This window comes from Betta splendens, chromosome 14 (genome assembly GCF_900634795.4).
Source record: "Betta splendens chromosome 14, fBetSpl5.4, whole genome shotgun sequence".
NCBI lineage: Eukaryota > Metazoa > Chordata > Actinopteri > Anabantiformes > Osphronemidae > Betta > Betta splendens.
The window spans coordinates 5,212,819-5,235,564 of NC_040894.2; the positions used below are offsets into that span (position 1 = coordinate 5,212,819).

Below are 22,746 nucleotides of genomic sequence, written 5' to 3' on the forward strand. Positions count from 1 at the left end.
AGATAGAAAGCGAGAGAGAGGGGGGATTCGATTGGCTAAGGCGGTAAGTGACGTAACACAAATGTGGCCTCTTCGCTTCCGGCTCTCCCTCCCTGCAGAGTTGTGCTGCTGTCGGCTGCTAAACATGGCTACTGCTGGAGCAGCTGGAGACGACCTGAAGCAAGAGCTCACATGTGCAATTTGTTTGGACTTCTTCAAGGACCCGGTCATTCTGAAATGCGGCCATAATTTCTGCCGCTTTTGCATCTGTATGCACTGGGATGAAAATGGCGCAGATTACGGTTATCAGTGTCCTCAGTGCCGAACAGTAAGTTAATGCATCTTATATGTTTTGCACCTTGTAATTTTCATGATACAACACGTTTTTATTTGTAAATGTTTACGTTTTAATAACTAGTTCAGAGATGCCTTTGGGGATCTTACGTTTCTAAAATGACATTATCTACGCAGTGGTTTTTGCAGCTAGCATCACCGTTGCTATGTTAGGTAGCTAGCTTGCAGTAGCTAGGTAACGCTAATTAGCCATAGGTAGCTAATATTTATTAACCGACCTAACGGTCAAACAATACTCTTAAACAAGTAACTACGATGTAGTTATCGTTGAGAATTTCGTCTTTCTCATTCGCTTTGCTTTTCCCTCTAGGTATTTAACAAGAGGACGTTCACTAAAAATTACCTGGTGCAAAACCTGGTGGCCAAATTAGACGATCTGGAGCGTCTGGGCTCTTGTCCTGCGCCCTCCAAGCCCGTAAAAGTAGAAGGGAAATGTGACCAACACGGAGAAGAACTAAAGCTCTACTGTCAAACTGACAAGAGGCCTATCTGTGTAGTGTGTAGGGAGTCTAGAGCACACAGGTTGGTTGTGTTTGTATCAGCCAATGCCAGTACCACAACTCTCACCATCCTAAAACATGGCATGTAAACGATTGCCTTCATCGGTTGCCTGTGTATTTTATTAGTACAATTCCCAAATCCACAACATGCTGTAGTTGTCCTTTTAACATGTCTCTCACTGAAAAACTTTCCTTTCCCCCCAGACACCATGAGGTGGCACCACTCCCAGAAGTTGTCAATGACATGAAGGTGGGCTTCTTTGTTTTGTGTTTTGTATATGAAGCATTCATTACTGTTTATGTTGGATCAGAAAGTGGCTCCATGGAATAAATTTTTTATGCATGTGGTACACTTTGTTTGTGGATGTTTGTTTCAGATGGAGTTAAAACTAAGGTTGATGGAGCTCAACTGGCAGAAATGTCAATGTGTGAAGGTTCTAACTGCTGATGAGCGAGCCAAAAGTGAAATAAGGGTATGGTATCCCATGACCTGGATTATTTATAACCATTCTACTCTGTGTGCTCAGTTGAATGCAGTTGAATGTATTGTAATCCATTATGGGGACCTTATCCACTGTTTGTTGATCACCCCACTGATTCTACGAATTCTCTTCAGTTAAAAAAACAGAGACTCAAGGAGAAGATTGAGGCAGATGTTGGGGCCTTGGTGCAGTTCTTGCTAGATGAGAGGGATTCCCTGCTCGAGAGTTTGGATGCCGAGGAAGTCGCCGCCATGGCCGTCCTCGAGGACAACTTGAAGATTGTAGAGACGGAGGCTGCTGCTGTAGACAAAGCTATAGCCGAAATCCACAGCCACATGAGTGGGAAAACAAATTTTGAGGTCAGTCTAACATATCCCTTGTTTGATTCACCGAGGCCATCATACTTTTAAATCACAGTGTAGCTGTGAGAGCGTCACATCTGTGGTAGAATGTTCCTGTTACTGAAATAAGAACACAGCAATGAATTTAAATGTTGTTCTTTCACCACATCCCAGAAATGGTAAATGAAACATTACTGGCACATTAAGAGCATCAGAGCAAGAGTCATCATGTTATGACTCACTTCGACTTTTTTTTTTCTTTTCAACAGAGTCTTGCTGAAACATTTAACGAGTAAGTAGCATGCACTTTTTGTTTAAACCAGTTAAATTAAAATAGGTTTAATAAAATGTCTTTTTCCCCCCTCATTCCCAGTGTCATCCATTGTAAGCCTTTCACATCCATTGAACCGGTTAATTGTGCAGCTGAATTCACAGACTTCTCAGGGCCCTTTCAGCTCATCATGTGGAAAAAGATGATGCATGTGCTGCACACCAGTAAGTTTACCACAGTTGCTATATGAAGCTGTACTTTGGATGGTTATATTGACTGATTTTTGAACAACTGGTAAATTCAGTAAGTCAAAAACTGGCCAAAACCATTTAAAGTCTCTCTTATTCTCTTTAGTGCCTCAGAACCTGACCTTGGACCCAGATACTGCTCACCCAAACCTGCTCATCTCGGACTTTGACACTAAAGTGGAGGAGAGCCGTGTTCGTAACCAGGAGCCAGACTTGCCAGCCCGCTTCACGCGGTTTTGCGGCGTCCTTGCCACAGCCCAGTACGCCAGTGGCCAGCACTACTGGGAGGTGGATGTGAAGGACAAAGGTGTGTGGTACCTGGGAGTCACCACAGAGTGCAGCAACAGAAAGGGCTTTGTCAGCCTCACTCCCTCCGAAGGATACTGGAGCCTGTGTCTGCAGGACCGGCTGTATGCCAACGGCGAGGACGGACGCATCCCCGTCGCTGACTACTGGAACTCTCCTCGTGTTGGTGTGTACCTGGACTATGACAATGGGAGACTCAGTTTTTATGACGCTGTCACTATGAAGCGCCTGTACATGTTTGACACATGCTTTGAAGAGCCGGTATACCCTTTCTTTAGCCCAGGAAAGAACGATCCTGGCAGCAGAGTGCAGATATGCCACTATTACTGAGAGCAGTGGTGAGGGTTAAAGTTGTCAAGGATAAACTTGTTGGTAATAGAGTATTCAGATGTGCTGTGGACAAGAGTTTGTCAGACCAGTCTGACGGGGCTGCATGGTGTTGACACTTGGAGCCCTGTGTATGTGTTTGAGCCGAAACATGTCAGTCTCACTGGCGTTTAGGATCTGAGGACTATGCTGAATACGCTTATCAGTAGTTGTCATGAAAAGCTTGATTTCTCTTAAGAATATTTTCAACCTAGACACACACTGTAGGTTTATACCCCATACTGTACTGCCTGGGGTTCAGTGAGGTGCTTTGCTGTTTTTAATCACTGTCTGCAGGGAGGCCTCAGTTTAGCAGAGCACAAAGCCCTCTAAAGTCCCATTTCTGTACATTAACTCACATTGGCCATATGTTTGTTGGGTGGAACCTGAAGGAGTTATGACTTGCTGTCGTTGTCACATTGATAGCTGGCAGTTCCCTTTTGTTAATTCTAGACAAGGGATGAGTCAGTGCGGATGGTTTTTAGAATGACATTCTATTTGCTCATTTTTTTAATTACCAGGAAAGGTTCAGGCTGTTTTGCTTTACATTATTTCAGTCTTCTAAAATCTTTTTTTGTTGTTTTTAACAAGTTGCGAGTTTCTCCATACGTTGTGTGGCTTGATTGTTCAGATGGTACAGCCATGCCATTTCAACAGAGCATTTTTATCAGTCCACCTGAAAACAAGCAGGTGTGGGGCAAAGCAAAGTATTTTTACCACAAGTATTTTATTCCACAGCCACATGTTTACATTTTTGAACCTGTGGATGTGTCCTGTTACTAGCCAAGACCCTGGTGGACTTGACTGAATGGAAAACCTGATGATAATATACATGTCATCAAACATCTTTAAATATATTCTGGTAAATTTTGTTTTACTAATCGCTTGCTGCTTGCTTGGTCCTAAAATAGGTCTGTTCTCCAGATGTGTCTGTTTTTATTTTGTGATCGTTTTATTCCTTTTAATACTTTTGTTTGAACATTTTTTTGTTTCCTTCTGTTGTAAACTTCCTCACAAATAATCTTATCGAGGAGCGTCCTGGAGGCATTTACCAACCTAAATGGTGACAGTATGTGAGCATGGCTGTGCCTACCGTTGGTTTCAACACACTCTTTTTAGTTTATCTGTGACAAGATGTTTGTGTTGAGTGCAAAGCTCTTTGATTATTTGCATATTTTATTATCTTAGATGTATCCCATTATGGGTTTCTTTTTAGTTATCCAGCTTAGCAGTCTTTGGACTGTGTCATGATGTGCAACCAAAAAAACTCCTTGTAGTTCACATTTGTGGCCCTCTCATCTCCTATTTGTAATAAGTGTTTCACTTTTTAAGATTAAAAGAGGAAAGCCAGCGTTGTGTTGCATGTCATTTCAATGCCTGTTTAAAGCCTTAGCAAGTAATGTTCTGTTTTTGCGTTAGGTTTTTATGTGGTTTCCTTTTTAAGTGATTCATTGTTCAATCCATTTCATCAACGTGTGTGTCTATCAAACACCAAAGCCTTCCTGCAGCCAGCCTCCTGCTGATGGTGGGAACTGAACAGGGCCGTCCTTTCACCCTCGTCTTACTGCTCGTTTGGTTCCGCATGCTTATTATATTTTTGGGGGCAGTTGCTGATTCACTTTCTCTGCAAGAACATTTAAGGAGGAGGTGTGAAAACACTTCTCTTCATCTCCTCCTTTAGTGATGATTTAATAGTGCCTGTCTGTTCATGGATCTGTGGTTTTAATGGAGGGTTATATAAATAATGTGATTAAAAAGTCATTTCATTGTGAAAATAGAAGACTGGTCAGATGACTCATGGCAGTTGCGAAGTGACGTTTCTATTATGTGTTTTAATGACAGCGTAACAAGCTGATTTTTGCAATGAATACTTTTAAAGACCCAAGACTTGTTAGTTCTTTCTAGGACTGATGAATATTCAGGATGAAACATGGATATGTTTATCTGCCAATAACAAGCATACATGTCATTTTATTCATATAATTTATCAACAACTATGTATTACTTATACATTGAAATGATGCATTCATTAACAGTAGATTATTCAAAACAGACCATTTGCCCTGGAGGTTTTAGTATTTTAGGATTACTGTAGAACAAGATGCATCAACACAACATGGTTGATGCAGAGTTTATTTATACTGGATGTGCTTCCATTTGAACATGATACAGTATGTGCTAGTCAGGAACAGTTACAGGTGGAGAGACAACTGGTAGAAATACAACCAAATAAACACAAAACTCATTTGCTAATAGGAAAATTAAAAGGATGAATGGGGACAAACGGTTAATTTCACTGTGTGTTAGCTGGTGTTGCGTTTTTCTGAGTCAAAAAAAAAAAAAAACACGACTACAAAGCAAATGACGACAGACACTGAAACCGATGATAAAGGTGCTTGTCAGCCACAAGATTACGGTTGTAAAATACGGTACACTTTTGGATTATGTTAAAGGATAACTATAGACGGAGGCATATATTACTCTTACAAACTATATAACTCTTAGAATATTTGTATTTTGTGCAATGTTCCAACAGCTTACAATACATTTTGGCAGAAGGATAAGTTACCGTTAACTGGATGAGAGCTTGTCGAGGAGAAGCGAAAGGAGGAGAGGAGCTTTCAGTGCTACAAGTTACAAGGCCTATGTACAACAATGTTTGGCAAAGGGAGACATTTACCAATTATGCACCTTATGCACCAATTAAAAAAATAACTTTTAGAACAAATTATATAGAAAAGAAAACTACAAATAAATTAAAGAGTTTTGAAAAAAAAAAATCACAGCAAATTACATACACAGCTTCCACTGCAGTTAAATCAGTTGGCTACTACTTGGTGTGACCCTCTAATGCATTAGCATATAATCCAGTGTTGGAACTGTGGATGCATTGAGTGCTGGAATAAGCAGGCTATATAGAGAAATGATATGGAGACCAGACCTACTGTACGCGCCACATCTGGAAAACAAGAGCCAGGGCTGTAAATATACCTCTACGATGTACAATTACATTAGGATCGATGTGAATATACAAAAGTGCAAGAATTACTAGGGTCAGAAAAAAGACGTTCCTTTTGGTTAATTAAGAGAGAGACGAGCTGGAAGGGAGACTTTATGTTGAAGGGGCGCAGGCTTCCTAATCGACTGTTGTGCTTCTGCTGACGCTGTTCTTTGGGTACGAATGGAACTTGCATATATATAAAATAAAAGTGTGTGTGTGTGGGGGGGGGGTTGTGTTGAAGGAGGATCAGGATAATAAGGTGCAGAGCGTGAAAGAAATTGATTTAAACGACACATTCCTGTCTGCATGAGTTCTGTTGAGTTTACTGGTGAGAAACCGTAAGGCAGTGAGCACGGGGTCATTTGTTTTTGGAGGCATGTTTGCAACAGTGTTCAAGCAAAGTCCTGAGCATCGTTACCTCAGTCACAAAGCATCAGCGTCCCCTCTCCTGGCGTCTCGCTTTGTTTGCTGGTTGCTGAGAGTGGCAGCGGGTCTAATGGTGAGCTCCCGGTTCTAATACATCTTGTTCTAGAGGTTAATTTCCTGGTCGCTGGAGTGTGCAAGCATGTTGCAGAGCTACGTCCACGGGCGGGATGTGATATTAACTTCTGAGGGAGCTGTGTCTTTGCCTACTGCAGATATCTGTAAACCTTGAAGCAGTGGTTGCCAGAGTCGGCCACGGCCACGTGTCCGTCCGAGGTGAGGGCGAGACCCTGGGGGCCGTACAGCGGGTCGGCTGAGGTGTTGATGTAGGACAGGAAGGAGCCTGTGCTGTCGAACACCTGCATCAGAAAAGACAACGAAGGGCACAGATAAGTAAATAGAAGCAGAGGATGAGGAACCGGCAAAATGTCTGCTCTGACCTGGATTCTGCTGTTGCCCCAGTCGGCTACAATGATGTTTCCGTTGGCGTCCACGGCCACGCCAGTGGGAGCGTTGAACTGGCCGTTGCCTTCGCCGTGAGAGCCGAATTTGAACAGGAACTCTCCGTCTGCGCTGTACACCTGGGAGAGAGAGTCGCAACGTTGGCCACAGCTCCCACAAGAGTACAGCAACAGTGGTATCATATACGGACGGCTGACCTTTACAGAGTGATTGTGAAAATCTGTCACGATTATTTCATTCTTGTTGTTCACGGCAACAAAGTGTGGACCTGCATGAAGAAAGAGAAGCAGATAGTTGTTAGGGACACGTGACTGAGTTTATTCCCTGTTAGTGAGAGCTTTAATTTCAAATCTGTGCCACATCAAGTGGTTTAATCACATGGTTAGTGTCTGATTTGTGACAATGGAATAATATATATCATATTTACGTATATCAGGCATTTTAAATTTTACTATAACTGTCTTTGTTTAGAATAACAAAACTAAAGTTAGTATTGAATGAATCAGAATAATTTTACAATATTAATGCATGATCACGTTTTCTTGGTTGATGCTACATACACAAAACAGATGCATGTGGCAAAATAAGCTGTATTTTAATAGTGAATGATTATTACAATGGCGTGTACTTCGTTGTTGTTCAGGCATAGTTTCAAGGGCAGACACATAGTCGGGGATTCGGGTTAGACAGAGGACACTGCACTGGGTTCATAACTGGGTTCAAGGTTGCAGCAAGGGCACACTTAGTACTTACTGAAAACTGAGCCAGATTTATTTAAGTTTGGGCCAAGTTTTTCTGAATTGGAAAACATGAGGAAGAACAGAAAGAAAAATAGGTGGTCAGAAGAATAAGCAAAGAAGCAAACAGAGCAGGGTGGTCAGCAGGGGGGGGGCTGCATCACCTGATCAACCGGGGGCGTGGCCTAAAAGCACAGTAAAATGACATGTGCTGTCACAGACTTACACCAACAGACGCTGGGCTATTGTTTGTGAGCTCCCACCTCACCTGCGAACTGTCTGTCGGACGTCCCCCGACCCCCAAACTTAGTCACAAGCTTCCCGTTGGACTGAAAGATGAAGACGCAGCACGCTTTGTTGTCCACAGTGATGATGTGTCCGTTCTTATCCACGGCCACGCCCTTAGGGCCCATGAGGCGGCCTGCACCGATCTTATTCTGTGAAGGAGGACCAGAGCAAAAATATGGATTTTCTCTTATATTATTAAAGGTAGTAGAGTAATTAGCCACTCTCGGGCCTCACCTTGAACTTGCCGTCAGAAGAGAAGATGCTGACCCACCGGTTGTCGTAGTCCGCCACCACGATGTCACCGTTCATGTCGACAGTGACGCCGGTGGGTCGCTGCAGCTGCCCTGGAGATCGGCCTCTGACCCCGAAGCGCATTTTGAACTGTCCGTCGTTGGAGAACACCTGCGATCGGCCACACGTGTCTTATCATCACAGTAAGTCTAAATAGGCACATTTGCCTCCTCTGCTGTGTGTGCGTGTGTGTGTGTGTGTGTGTGTGTGTGTGTGTGTGTGTGTGTGTGCGTGTGTGTGTGTGTGTGTGTCACCTGTATGCACTGGTTGTTGCTGTCAGCCACCACCACTCTGCCGTTACTGGAGGCTGAGATTCCCTGTAGATTGGTGAACTCTCCCTTCTCTCGGCCGCGGGAGCCTGAGGAAAGAAGCCATAATGAAAAGATGACGAGGCCATCAGTCAAAACCAATACAATGGTATAAAACATGCGACCAACCACTGTCCTTGTACTCGTGAGTCATCCGTCTTACCCACTCTGTAGATGAGCTCGTCTTCGATGGGGTTCTCCTTCTTCTTGGTGGTGCTGTACATACTGGAGGGCCTCCGCACCGCTTTCTGCCGTATGTGGCCGCCGGTGCCACTGGGGGACTTCACCCTCCTCTTCACGTCGTCCGGGGACTGTGGAACGTCTGAGGGCTTCACGGCCCGCAGGCGGAAGGGGCTGCCGCGTATGGGCTGTCCGTAGAGCATCAGGGCGAAGGAGTACTCTCCCTCGGAGCGCAGCGCGTAGCCCACCTCGTACGTCCCGTTCTTGTTGTCGGTGACTTCCGCCTCGGCAGCGCGGTTCCCGTCCGCCGACAGTATCTCTGCCTTTAAAACAGCGTTACCGGTCCGGACCAGCTCCCCGTCCTGCAGACAGAGGGCGCCGTTTCAATATCAGACGTACAGACAATACACTTGAGGTTGAAGGCTACACAAGCACGCAGACAGTACTTTGTCTTTCGTTGTCACGGTAACGGTGTGGTGCTGCCCAGTGGCGGCGTGCCGGAGGCCCTCCCCTGTGGCCACGGACGTGTGCGCCACGGCTGCCGTGGTGACGAGCACGCCCAGGTTTTGGATGGAGCGTCGCAGGCCTTCGGTCTCCACCTGAGTGGATGTACAGTGTTTAACCTCAAAGAGCCCCGCACTGGTTCAAAGGGTTATGTTAAATGAGCCGGGTTCCTGTGGACCCAGAGCCGCGGTACCTGACAGTCCAGGTGTGCGTTCTGATGCGGCCTCTCTGGGAAGTCGTGCCGGGCCAGAGCTGTCACCCGCTCACTCATCTGCTTCTGAACCAGCAAAACCTTAAACGTGACACATTCCGAAATTATTTCCACCAATATCAACATATTTATATTTGGGCCGTGACCCGTTTGTGGCGCCGGCCCACCTCAGTGGCGCTCCCGTGGCTGAGCGCCTGCTCCGTGAAGCTGCAGCTGCTCTGGATGTGGTCCCTCCCCTGAAGGAGAGAGGAGAGCTGGGCCTGCAGCACCTGCACCCACAAGGAAGAAGCAAGTCAAATAAAAGACAGCTGATGAAGTACCTTTGCTGGGACCGGTCACATGTGAACCTTCTGCTTGGCGCCGCATATGTTCTCCAGGTCCGTGATGAGGGCCGTCTTGCGCTGATGCAGCACCCGTTCCAGCTCCTCGAACGTACTCGTGATCTCCGCCACCGCGTCATTCTTCCTCTCGTTCAGCTGGCGAGAAATCTCACTCACCAGCTCGATGGCGGCTGTGAGCTGAGGCAGCCTGAGACGTGGGACACGTGTCTAGTGGGTGAACTCTAGTTAAACATGGGAGGTCTCTCCGAGCGATCGCTCCCCACCTGCTTCGTATCGCGTCCAGCTGCGTCTTCAGCGCAGCCTTATGCTGCTCCACCACGTCCCGCAGAGGGACAGTCACGTGCTCCCGATGCTCGCCCTCGGTGCAGTCCAGACACATGGCCGTCTCGCACGACTCGCAGTAGAACTCCATCACCTGCAGGGGGAGACAAAGGAAAGTAAAAGCTTTTTTGCTGCTGAGCACTGCAGGTATTTCATTATTTCACAGGCAGAGAGGTTTTTGGTGAAGGGGGGGGGGTTCACACCTTTCCCTCGTGGTTTGGGCAGCAGAGCGGTTTTCCTGCTGCTGCTGCGCTCACTGACTCCAGGACACTGCAGGACTCTGGTCGAGAGCACTCTGGGTCTCGTTGAAGGACCTGCCCAAAACAATTGGATAATTAGAAACAAAATATTGGATAATTGGATAATTAAAAGCACTACCATAAAGTTGTCTGCTTCTCTTTGCTTAATGTGGGTTGGTTTTCATTTAGCATCTTTCAGGATTATATATATATTTAGTTCTTTCTCTCATGTCCTACTTGATGTATAAGTGTGTTCAGACTCAAACCTCCATGAGATTAGTGATGAAGAAGTTGTTCTGTAGAGCACAGACTCCTTTCTCTGGGAGGATGGACGTCTGCCGACACACTGGACATGAAAGCGTGAGTGACTCAGGGGGAATGTAGTTCTGGAGACAACTGAGGAGAGAGTAAACAAGTAACAGCAGAAGCAGAGTAATAATGAAAAACATTATTATGAAACAGTCTCGTATAGTCAGTTTTATATCGCATTACCATGATTTCAAGACAGAGAATCCGCAGCCACTTTTACTGAGTTTAAACGTGAGGCAGTTTTGATCCTGGCAGCCGCCATGCATCCATGCCACCGCTCCTAAATCCTGAGGATGTTTAGACGCCAAAGGTTGGAGTCAATCTGTTTAACATTAGTCAGCTTCAAGCCTCAATCAAAACCATAGTCGGCAATATTCAGGCAGACTTCACAGCATTTCAGCTCCCCGACCTCCAACATGTGGGGTTTGTGTTGTTTGGGCTGCATACTATAACACCAGGCTGTTTAATCTGTCCCAGCCGAGGCACAGGCATCACCAGTTCCACTGCTCTGACACTGAAGCTTGGATAAATAACGTTGCTTTGTGAGACAGATGGGCACCACGGGCTCAGACTGACTCTCAGGCACTCTGGCATCTGCTTCATAAAGTGACTACCATTGATTGTTAGCTTGCATCATTTGCTATTAAGCAAATAAAATGTTGTAGTAGTGGTTTTGTGGTCTTGTCAAGCAAAACAGTCAGAGTTTAAATACAACACAGAAGTTGGGTCCGGCGTCTTTGGGAAGTGAAGTGTACTAATCCACAGTAAATCCATGAATACGGAGCAAATCTATTAACAAGCCGCCGTACAGTGAGGCTAGTGCAGATAATGACAACGCTGGAGCACCAGGCCCAGCAGGGGGTGTCTGCGCAGCATCCAGACATCTGTCTGGCCACAGCACGTACAGCTGCAGGCGGAAATCTGTTCACCTCAGCAGGGCTGCGCGTCACATAACATGCAGTTAAACCCGGGATTAAACCCGCTCTCTGCCGAGAGAAAGGCTTATTGTTGGAGGACAATTGTGTGGCTGTTCCAAAAATATCTGTTTGCTCATAGGTTTGATTGGCGCCCTGGTTCCTCTCTGCACCTATAACCGCCCCATCGCTCCATTCTCCGTCCTCCCACCCTGGCGCATTGCGATCGCCCTTGGCTCTAAAGGAAGCATGGCCTGAGGGGGCGTCTTTCTGGCGATCTGTCGTTTGTGCCACCGGAACGGTGTCTCTCGACAATGAGCCTTTTCTTGGACCTCAGATTTAATTGGCCTCTGACACTAAGGAATGTACTTATCCCGGTGGAGTAGGTGAGACGTGCTCTGCGCTCATTGGTTGTGGATGCTGGATTTGCGGTAGATCTGTGTTAGTGAGGAGAACTCCAGGAGAACTCAGGGTGGTCTCGGCGTTTGGCTGAGAGCTACTGTACCTTTCGCAGAAGGTGTGCAGGCACGGCAGGACCTTGGGGTTACGGTAATGATCCAGACAGATGCTGCAGACCAGAAACTGCTTGTCTATCTGACGCACCACGGGACTGGTGCTTCCAGCCTCACGCTTGGCCATGGCAGAGGACATTTAAAGCCGCGGGCGACGACAGCAGTTGACCTGCAGAGACACAAAAGCAAAGACATTCACCAGCGTTTGTCCACAAAGGCTTTAAGGTTAAGTGTCACTTTCAGGGCAGCGGATTCTTAGCGAACTTCCTTATAGGAGGTGCCAGGAACTGGGTTAACAAAGCTGCTTAAATCCTCGATTGGTATAAAAACAGTGTCTATTGTTCTGGTGTTATTTCTAGAGTATTGCCACACATGTGAAATAAAGACATGCTCCAGTCCTTAGTGTACAGACAACATCTTATGTAGACAAACCAGTATGATCACGTGCCTGGATTAGAGTCACATCATAATTATCAACAAAGCAGGAAAATGCCAGAGATTTAAGCTTTGTAACCAAACACTATGTGTAATCTGTGGATTAAAACCCACAATAATGCATAAATCCAAGTTTCTTAACTACACATGAACCAAATCCCTTTATTAAGAACACACACTCCTGATGTGAGTCACACCCTCACAGGAACTTCCTGTGTTTGTCATTCATATGATTTACTGTATGTATGTGTCCACACAGCGACTGAAGCAGTCATCACATGACAAAGCTACACAACACACTGGAAACCATCATCCCCGCCAGACTCTGGCCCCGTCTGCACATCTGTCGCTGCTGGATCTAATACAGACCCAAATCCTCTGTGTCCCTTCTCCGCCCGCGCCCTGTTGTCTGCTGCTGCTCACAGTGAACACACACACACACACACACACACACACACACACACACACACACACACACACACACACACACACACACACACACACACACACACAATCTCTACAGAAGAGGATCAAGTGACACGCAGTTCTATAGACGCAGAGGGCAAAGGTCGCGTCTTAAGCTATCGGTTATGAGATTGACATGTTTCACCGACATACATGGTGTCTGATGGAAATAAATACTGGTAAGAGGCTTAGGGTTTGTACAGCTCCGCTGTAAAAGCCAAGAGTCTCTCAGTGGCCAAGTCAGTCACCTGCAGGATCTGAAGCCAGGAAAGATGCTTTTGACTCTCTGAAGACTAGACTGAAAGCAGAAAAAACAACAAACCACAAAAACCTTTTTATTGTATGAGTCATGCTTATGGTAGTGGTTGTGTTGCAGCTACAGTATGTCAAGCTTGAGGCTTGCCTTGGCTCACAATGTACTGTAAGTGTTTTAATGCTGGGGTGAATCCATCTATCACCTGAACCACTCATCCTCTCAAGGCTGGTTGGCTGCTGTCGCTGAGTGAGAGCTGGTGTGGTACCTTATACAGAGGAGGGAGGCTGACTCACAGACAGCGTGTTCTCCATTGATTCTGCTTTAAAAACACATCTAAAGAGTATGTGCTTTTCTCTGTTGGACATCAATGACATCAACTCCAGGATGCACTGTTTACTTCAGCACAGCTGCCACAGCTCTTTGCCAGTCTCTGTCTGGACCAAACCAAACTGCTGCTAACATCATCATTCTGTCGTGACGTCTGTCTAAATTTAGACGCATGTATTTGTGGGCTGGAGAGGAAGCAAAGATAGAGAAACTAAAATAGGATCGGGTCTTAGTGAAGTGACCAATATCCAATTTTTTACTGTTTGTGTTATTATAAAACTTGACCGAACTAAAAAAAAAACTGTCTGTCTCAAAGTATAAAGAATTATGACCTTAAAATGACTTTGGCACTCAACAGTATTAGTCATGATCCATTATTATGGTCCTGACTGAAACAGAGAGCGCACATATGGCGCAAAGACTCACACGTGACAGTCATGCGTGCACATGAGTGCATTCTGCATGCTCACACTTTACATGTCCAGAGTAAATTCCAAAGTAGGCCACAAATCTCAGTTTAGATACTTGGTGAGAGTTGAGACATAGAAAAGCCAGTCGAGCTATTGAGAGGCAGCAGGACGGAGTAAAGCCAAATCCAGGCTTTAAAAATCCTGCAGGGAGCTGTCACCAATACCATCAAAGTGTGTTAGTGGGGAAAAAAGACGCACAACAGGAAATGAGTTCAACAGGTGATCAGAGAAATGGGACAGTGACGCGCATCAGCTCCTCTTCTTCACGCACCTGTACGACACCGGGGGAGTATGAAGTTTACACACGCAAGCAACACGCTGGTACGAAGTCAGCTGATGCCATAAAACGTCACACGCGTAGGTCAAACGTCTACCTACTGTCAGCAGATTCAGTCCCCGAGGCTCCATTGCTGCTCCGTGTAGGTCTGAAACCCACTTCCCACCCTTCACCGACCGCGCGTCCTCTCCCCTTTTCCTCCTCTCGCCCTTTTCTTTTCCAACAACACACATGCTACACAGAGGAGAAGAGGGCGGAACGAGCGTGACAACAGCGGGTGGGACTGTGAATCTGAATCCCTCCCACTGTCAGTGCTGCTTCTGCGAGCGCGAGATGATTGGGCCCCTCCGGCCGCCGCGCTCTGACTGGCTGTGGAGCTCAGCGAGCAGGGACGAGGGGTTGCGTCATAGGCCAACAATGTGTGCTGGCCAGAGGGAGCGAGGGGGGGAAACAGACAAGGAGGAAGAAACGTCCAGCTATTAAAGAGAACAAGTCCAAATCAGGAGCACATTGTGCACGAGCCTAATTATTCAGTCGGTGAAATGGTACAGGATTAAGCACGGATGCAGATCAGAAACAGCTGAGCTGTGACGATCACCCACAGTTGTGTCATCTGGTCTCGGGCTGTGGTTTTGAAGAAATACATCATGACTTAGTCAACCAAGCGTGCCCCCCCCCCCCCCCCCCCCCCACACACACACACACACACACACACACGAGGCATCCATACAAACGACAGCGTTACATAATTCATGATGTCACCTTGAAATTACTCAAAGCGAGAATTTGGAACTTGAAGTTTTCTCCCTTCTGCTCTGCAAGTAATAGGGAGTACCGGTGTGTAGCATCCTTATCTGATGAGCCCAATGCTTGCTTTGTGCAGGAAATATTTCCCATGTACTGTGACTATGCACCTCCCAGAATGCAATACATATTATGAGCTGAATCCTTGTCTTCTCTTCAGTGAGAGGAAGTTGCCTGTGCTGTAAACTGCTCACTCCTTGCAAGTAAAATCCTGAAGAAGGTCTCAACTGATTGTGTCTGCTTTATTTAAGATTCACAAAGGGAACTAACAATTTCCCTAACAGTCCGACTGCTGTGATGGATTTACAGTAACAGGAAGTAAAGATAAGATAAGAGGATGAAAATACTACTCTGATAATGACATGTCGCTTGTTTGTTGTTCTCATGTTCAACCTTTTTTTTCCGGCTTTTTGCCGTCTCGTTCTCATGCTCCACAGGTAATCGGAGGCCGGAGACGAGGCCGTTGTCGTGGGCAGACTGTTGTCGTACCTGCAACATTATTGGCTTAGCGCTGCGCTGTTTGCTGAGACAACACTTCGGCAAAACATTCCTCTCATGCAGTTATTAGACAGCGGCAAGATGAACGAGCCGGGTCAGCGCCACCGAATCTCCTCGAGGTAAAACACAGAACATAATGGCAGCGTGATCACACTATATAGTTATGGACTGTACATATGGTCCATATAGCTGAGAGTGTGGTGCAGTTCTCATCCTTTACAGTAGGTCAGAGTTGCTGCTTCTCTTGTCGGCAGCCAAACAATGTGCATAGACTCACCGTGGTGACTTGATACACTGCTATTCTTTTGCTTGATCTGAACTTCTCCTGTGTTTGTATCCTCCTGCCTCTGCCTGCTGCGCTCGCAAACACTGGTACGTTCGGATGCGGAGGTGGAGGAGAACAGACAGACACCGCTTATACCACACGCACACACTGAATGACGAGAGCTGTTACAGTCTGACAGCTCACACACTCACACACACACACACACACACACACACACACACACACACACACACACACACACACACACACACACACACACACACACACACACACACACACACACACACACACACACACACACACACAGTCAGCTGTTTCCCTCAGTGTCATGGTAAAGCCCGTCTCCCGATTCCTTCAAACCGTTCACACAGGCAAAAAACACACACACCTTCAAGATCCAAGGCAGGAACGCAGCTAATGGACGCACCAGCCCGCGTTGCCCTCGTTAGTATGCTCAGCGAGCCTCCATTCTCCTCCACAGGCCGGTCTTAAGCCTCCTCGTACATATACTTCTATATATAGAGCCATCAGTTCTCATCCCCTTCACACCACTGGCAGGCACGCGCTCCGCTCTGCACACACGCCGTGCAAAAGAGCAGGAATCCTCACGTGACCGGCAGCGGCGCGTCACGAACAAAGCGCAGCGCGTTCCGGTGAGACTCATAGTAAACACGGCAGTCAACGGTTGATTGACGGGCGGGGAGGGAAACGCTGATGGCTCCTTTCAAACGCCGTGGCAGCCGCCCAGCTGTCTCTGCACCACAGCTGGCCTCGGGGAAGGCAGGTGTGTGAGCGTAAAGCGTGCGCCAAGTGCTCCACTTCACACAGATGCTTTGCAGCCCTGCAGACACAGAAACGTGCACGCAGCATCACTAAAAGACCGGAATTACAATAATATTTAATTCTGGACGTTAGTGATTATATATTAGCTGGGCCCATACAGATTTTTGTTAACTCTATCTTTGGGAGTTGAACCCTGACCATGAAACCATAGAACAATTGTATCTTCACTGCAAACAGAACTTTATAGTTCTATAGTTTGTATAGAGGTATAAATATGTTACAAAGTCTCTGGCGATGCTTGAATTAATATTACAGTTTTAAGTCTGTAAACATCTGTGTAAATTATGGTTTAACAGCATATTCAAATGTTTTCAAGTTAAAGCCGTTCAAGGGGAATAAAAAAACCCATGGTCCCAAATGAGAGAAAACCTCCCTCAAAGAATCAAAGCACGTCACGTAGATGAATCGTTTCCATTGCTAATTTTTTTTCTCTTAGAGGCCCAGAGAACTTCGAGTGGGTGCCAACCAAAGGGCTTAACAACTGTAGGATTTGCCTGCAAGGCTGCATTGCACCGGATTGTGCAAGTGCTCCTATTGTCCAGAAAAATCCTGATAATCTGACCAAAGCAAGGAGTGACTGCAAGGCAAACCCTGGCGTTCACCTCACACCCAGCGCGTCCGTGGGACCCGTCTGCTGCTGTGAGGGCCGATGAGGGAAAGCCTGTCTGCTGACTAACATGTCTGTGGAAGGCCACCGGCTGAGACGCCGTGCCCTGTCTTCACAGTGGGCACGCGGCAGGAGAGGCTGAGTGGAGCACAGCTAAAATTATCAGCTTGCCTGATCCGGGCCAAGCTGGGCAGGAATGTGTCACCGGAACCGTCTGTATCAACATTACGCACATTACAGCGGGGCACGGTGTGACCACGGCAGCGCTTGAGTGGAAAAAGCACAGGCAATAATGACACGAGGGCTTCCTGTAAACGACACTGACAGCGTTGGGTTCAAATATCAAACCTGTTGCTTTTTCTTTGTCTACAGCCCCTTTGCACAATTAAAGTTGACTAAAACCTGCGTTCTGGCTGCTCCACCATCGTTAATCCACAGTGAATGGCTTGGTTGTACGTTTTTCATCCAGCATCATCAGCAATGCACATCTCAGCACATTAGTGAGTGACCGCTCTGTGGAAGCGATGGAGTTTTCTTAATATGAGAAAATTGAGGATTTTCTGTGGTCCAAATGACTCATCTAGCCTCTAGCTTATGCAGCCTTTTACAGTATGTAAAGCTTTGTCTTTATTCTCCTGGTGAAATACATTTGTGCTTTCATTAATTTAAAACCGGCTTCTAAGAGGAAAATAACATTTTGTCAGGAATGGCATTTTTTGGTGAGTGCTTTTACTGAGACCCCCTGAGGGATGTGTCTAAATATATCCAACGTGACATGACTGCTTCTCTCAGCTTACATGCATTGTAAACATGCTGTGCATGCATATCTTGGCATGTGATGCTGTAAGATAAAATCTTCTGTGGTGTCCGAAAGGTGATGTTGCTAAAACACATTCAGCAGAGGCTTTAGACTTTTGAAGTTTCAGCTGCTTGACCATTAAGGGTGGAGGAGACATTTTAGATATATGTTGCTGTTGCCCGTGGCAACACATTCACCTTAGAGCCAATCGAGTGTGTGAGGTGGTCACAGAGAGGAGCAGCGTACACACACACACACACACACACACACACACACACACACACACACACACACACACACACACACACACACACACACACACACACACACACACACACACACACACACACACACACACACACACACACACACTTACTTTACAGTATGTGTAAGTGCAGAGAACCAGACACATTAGGAATATTTCTAAATGAACAGAACTTAATTGGTTCCACATCTTTCCCTGCCAATTAAAAGACGCTGAGATGCATCAAATCTGCTCATAATCCACATGCAGGGACGACTATCTGCATCTGCATCTCTACATTAGTCTGTCAGGAGGATGCATATGACAGCATTGAAGCAAATGGAGCAGAAAATCCTGGCAGCCATTCAGTTACTCAGTCAGTGTATAGTAGTTAAGTTTACATCCTCCCATACAGCTGCAGTGACATTCCTCCCATTCCAGTGACCAAAGGTGCCCCTGGATCACTGCTGAACTCCTATCTAACCTTTGCCGTGTGTACTGTACACAAGCACATTCCTCTGTTGTGGGTTTTACTTGTAGGAATTAGTGATGACTGATTCTTGTTTTTCTTCAATAAAACAAGTTCTCCTCACGTGCTCCTTCAATCCAATATGATAAAACCTACAAAAACATGCTCCATCAAGTCACGCTTGACTATACAGAGCGTCCCCCACATTTGGAAAAATGCAATCCCATTGGAATATCACCACAGACAACTGAACTGCATCTCCCCTCTCATCTGCAATCAATCTGCTCAGCCTCACAGAAGGTGTTGTACATACAAGCAGGGCACATTCTTCAGGTTAGGCTGTGAGGTACAAGCCCGTCAAACAAGCCAGCAAAATGGCCCGCAGCATCATTTAGCATACAAAATATGGCATTGGGTGTATGCAACCACCAGTGGGAGGGAGGTAAGACAGGAGTGGGATGGAGAGAGGGGCTCGCAGCGTCTACCAAGGTGCAGAGCGGAAATAGTGAGCATGAAAATGGAACCCATCAGGGATTATGGGGATTTACTTACAGCAGGGTCCTGACGAAAAAAGCAAACAAGGGAGGAGAATTCAGTGCACTCTCCTCCAGTGGGAGCGATATCCATCCATTAAAACTGACATCGCCGAAGCAAGCAGAGAGGCTGGAGATGCAGACAAGAGCAGGGTGTGTGATCTGGATGCTGTGTGTGTCTGTGTGTGTGTGTGTGTGTGTGTGTGTGTGTGCTAGCAGGAGGGAAAGCGACAGAGGAGAGTGAAAGAAGCAGAGAGAGAAAGGGGGGGAGGCTTTTAGGAGGCAAGAGATATAGAGCGATTGTATGAGCTGATTGGCTGGTGTGAAAATGGGAGGGGGCTGGCTTGTCCAATAGTGTGAGCAGAGTGGAGGGGAGATGGCAACAAAGAGACAGAGATTGTTTTTAAATTCCTGCCTCCTCTCTCTCTCTGTCCTTACCTTTAGCATCCCTTCTTTACTTTGACTGCATATTGGCCGACTCCAGCTATCACACACTCCAGTACATCAGCGATGCTTCATATGAGAGAAACCTTCAAACTACTATCCTCACACACTGAAGATGTAGGAGCACGGTGGACGACAGGGGAAGCAAAAGAGATAAATAATTAAAAACTGAGTTGCAAATAGAGCTCGGATTAAAAGAGTGATGTAATGTTTGATGGAGGGATTTGAAAACAGAGGAAAGTGACACAGAATAAGCTGACAGAGAAAATATTTAGGGCGCCAAGGGTGATATTATCCACAAAGTGGTTATTTATATTATTATACTTTTAGTTTTCCAGGTGAAAAGATATAAGTAAAAATGCAAAGGCTCTATGCATGTTTGAGCACTGTCCCCGTCTCATGTGTATGCTGAACGCCTGTGTGCATGCGCATGGGGGTGGGGACCAAACCATCCCAGGTTTCTGCTGCGGGAGCGCCACGTTACCATGGAAACTGCATCCAGTGCAGCAGATGGCCCCTCTCTCGCTCTCTCTGTGAATCAGTCCAGTTAGCTCCTCATCCCTGACCTGAAAATCATAACAGCTAGTCTCTGCGCAGGTTTAGAGGACCCCCCAGGTATAGAGCAGCTTTTGACTCAGCAAACAGAAAAAAGAATGCAGAAGCGAACAGACACAGCTGCAAAAGCAAATATCATATGTTTAGAAACTGAGTATGTACAGTACTGTATAAGTAATAGCATGTAAAATGTCATAAAAAAATGACATCATTATAGTGATATTCTCCTGCTGGTGAACATAATAACCAGGTCGTGTGAAGGTTGGAGCAGAGAGAGGTGACACAAACACCTCTATGGTTTAACCTCTGTACTGTCACCAAGGTCTCAGGCAGACAACACTCTAAGTCTGTGCCAGTAAAAATCAAAATACACAGAGAAGTTTACTGTTTTACTAAACGTTTACTGCATCTCTGGATGGAGCGGGCGCTGATTTGTGACAGTAGGCTTTGACGTTGACTGAGGACGTTGCATGAATACAGTAGTTTATGTGCTGGCTGAGAACGCCTGGACAACAAAACATCCTTCTTTGACTGTTTTGCTTATAGCAGTGGAACTAATCAGTGGATGTCAGGCCTGTGATGGAGCTTTGGCCTCCGAGGCGTGAGGTGTGTGGGGGAGGTTACTTTACGGCTCTTAACCCAAGAAGAAGAAGTAGCAGCCTTCCCGGCGTTGTCCGCGCGCTCCCGTGACCTCAACCACCAGCGGTCTGGCTTTCGTGCCTTCCAACAACTCACACTCGGCGCTCAGCTGACCGACAAGCGTGTGACATTTACGCGGCTAATCAATGCGGCCCGGCTCCACGACGCTTCGAACCTTTCATCAGCGCAGACACAGAACAGCGTGCGTCCTAATCAGAGACGCGGCAGCTGGAGCAGGAAGGGCAATAAAGCTCAGAGCAGAGCTATTCCAGGTGACTGATGAATAAAAAATGAGGCTTTATAGTATATTAATGAGAACAGATTTAAACAGTGACAAGTGACGTAAACAAGAATGTAACGTTTAGCGAAGACCTGCTGGGGGATCGAATAAACAATGAGGAACAAAAGTCTCTACTCACCCGTCCATCTCGCTATGAACACACTGGTTCCTGATGAATGGGTTCTCTTCTGTCCTGAGTAGAATACGACTGGGATTAACAGAGAAACTAGCTAAAAACTGTTTTTAGCTATAGGTTACGTTATAAGTTCCTAAAGGACAACAGTTTCTTCTTTAAAGAAGCCATTACCTTAAACGATTACGTCACGTTTTCTAAATGGACAAACTTCACAACTTAAAACAATTAGAACAATTGCATTCAAAGAGCTTTGTTGGACGCTAAAGTAAAACTCAGATAAACGCTGCTGTATTGCACCATCTACCGATTGTCAGACTCACCTACAGCCTCAGAACATCTCAGGAAACAGACTGGACCTGCAAGGACAAGTGGACGTGAGCGAAATGAGGAGCAGAGCTTCTGTCTGAACGCGGAGGGACGCGCGCGTGCACAGACAGGCAGACGAACAGACAGACAGTAGGTTTAGTGACGCCAACAGATTCGATTTAGATAAATGCCAGATTAGCTATTTAAACATGGCGCGCGTAAAAACGCACCATAGCTTGGACAAACATTTCTGGCATTCTTTTCTGAAACCATTATACGTCATAAGCGTGGACACAAATAGACAAAGAGGAAGGCTCATTATCAGCTGTTGGAGGCTTCCGTTCAGAGGACCTCGTGGCGCAACGGTAGCGCGTCTGACTCCAGATCAGAAGGTTGCGTGTTCAAATCACGTCGGGGTCATAATTATATTTAGTTTCACTGTCTACAAATATTTATCACGCAAAGCAGGAAATACATTTGACCACGGAAAACAGGCTTATGTAATATCACATATTTCTGTTACAACCTCTCTATCAGTTGCATCATCTACTTCAATATGACGGATCAATTATCCGACACAAACACTAAGCAGTTACCGTACATGTTCAAATTTAAACTCAAGGCAATACTTAATATTTACTATTCTGGTAATCTACCGTTTTGCTGCTACTCCTGCGAATCACATCCATGCGCGTTGATACAAAGTCTGAGTCCTGTGGGTTTTAGCTCTAGCCTCTGTACAGTCCCTTCGTGTTTTCAGCTCCTTATCACTCACTCTTCCTCTCTCTCACTCACTTGGTCCAAGGCTTTTTTTCTATCTATTGGACTCATTTCGCATCTTTCACTGGGACACAGAGAAACACACACAAACAGAAACATACCCCAAACCCGCAGTGAAACAGAGTGCAGTTTGGCAAGGACAGTAGGTCTCCTGAAGTCCTCAGGAGGCGACTCACATGAGATGGTCCACAGCAGCCTCAGCATACTATACGACAATGGCTCGATTGTACTGTGGAGATCTCGTTTTACATAAAACAGGACGTAGCTCTCTCTGCTCCAAGTACCCGACTGTTATCTCTGCTTGGTTCCAAGGCCTCGCTCATGTTTGACTAACAAAGATACAGCCACGAAGGAGAGCTGCCGTTCAGCGGAGAACTCTTCATTTTCGCTAGTTCAGGTTTCTTC

At 46.1% G+C, this 22,746-nt stretch overlaps 2 protein-coding genes, 1 long non-coding RNA gene and 1 other non-coding gene across 14 annotated transcripts; 3 read left to right on the forward strand and 1 right to left on the reverse strand.

Annotated features, from left to right (window-relative positions):
* Nucleotides 1-54: 54 nt before the first annotated feature.
* trim47 (tripartite motif containing 47) lies at nucleotides 55-4,198 on the forward strand. The gene is made up of 8 exons (XM_029174193.3): nucleotides 55-307; nucleotides 644-855; nucleotides 1,038-1,083; nucleotides 1,211-1,306; nucleotides 1,450-1,674; nucleotides 1,926-1,948; nucleotides 2,030-2,151; nucleotides 2,282-4,198. Exons 1-8 carry the CDS (start codon nucleotides 62-64, stop codon nucleotides 2,809-2,811), a joined length of 1,500 nt encoding a protein of 499 aa, XP_029030026.1. The 5' UTR covers nucleotides 55-61; the 3' UTR covers nucleotides 2,812-4,198.
* A 584-nt stretch (nucleotides 4,199-4,782) lies between these two features.
* trim3b (tripartite motif containing 3b) lies at nucleotides 4,783-22,695 on the reverse strand. Of its 11 annotated transcripts, none has more exons than XM_029174183.3 (19): nucleotides 22,443-22,695; nucleotides 21,576-21,611; nucleotides 21,259-21,312; nucleotides 11,882-12,057; nucleotides 10,420-10,549; nucleotides 10,118-10,228; nucleotides 9,857-10,008; nucleotides 9,600-9,780; nucleotides 9,420-9,521; nucleotides 9,235-9,333; nucleotides 8,984-9,136; nucleotides 8,521-8,899; nucleotides 8,304-8,407; nucleotides 7,993-8,160; nucleotides 7,739-7,907; nucleotides 7,487-7,528; nucleotides 6,931-7,001; nucleotides 6,712-6,852; nucleotides 4,783-6,630 (listed from the first exon to the last, which is right to left on the reverse strand). In XM_029174183.3, exons 4-19 carry the CDS (start codon nucleotides 12,025-12,027, stop codon nucleotides 6,478-6,480), a joined length of 2,301 nt encoding a protein of 766 aa, XP_029030016.1. In that variant the 5' UTR covers nucleotides 12,028-12,057; nucleotides 21,259-21,312; nucleotides 21,576-21,611; nucleotides 22,443-22,695; the 3' UTR covers nucleotides 4,783-6,477. The 11 variants fall into 11 exon arrangements, with proteins under 11 accessions (XP_029030016.1, XP_029030015.1, XP_029030017.1 ...); XM_029174182.3 differs by lacking the exon at nucleotides 22,443-22,695 and adding an exon at nucleotides 22,218-22,304; XM_029174184.3 differs by lacking the exon at nucleotides 22,443-22,695 and adding an exon at nucleotides 22,218-22,233 and having other exon boundaries at nucleotides 21,259-21,307.
* Nucleotides 14,833-18,298, forward strand: LOC129602984 (uncharacterized). Its single transcript, XR_008692498.1, has 2 exons — nucleotides 14,833-15,539; nucleotides 16,986-18,298. It is a non-coding gene; the product is annotated as an uncharacterized LOC129602984 (long non-coding RNA).
* Nucleotides 21,910-21,981, forward strand: trnaw-cca (transfer RNA tryptophan (anticodon CCA)). The gene has a single exon. It is a non-coding gene; the product is annotated as a tRNA-Trp (tRNA).
* Nucleotides 22,696-22,746: the final 51 nt, after the last annotated feature.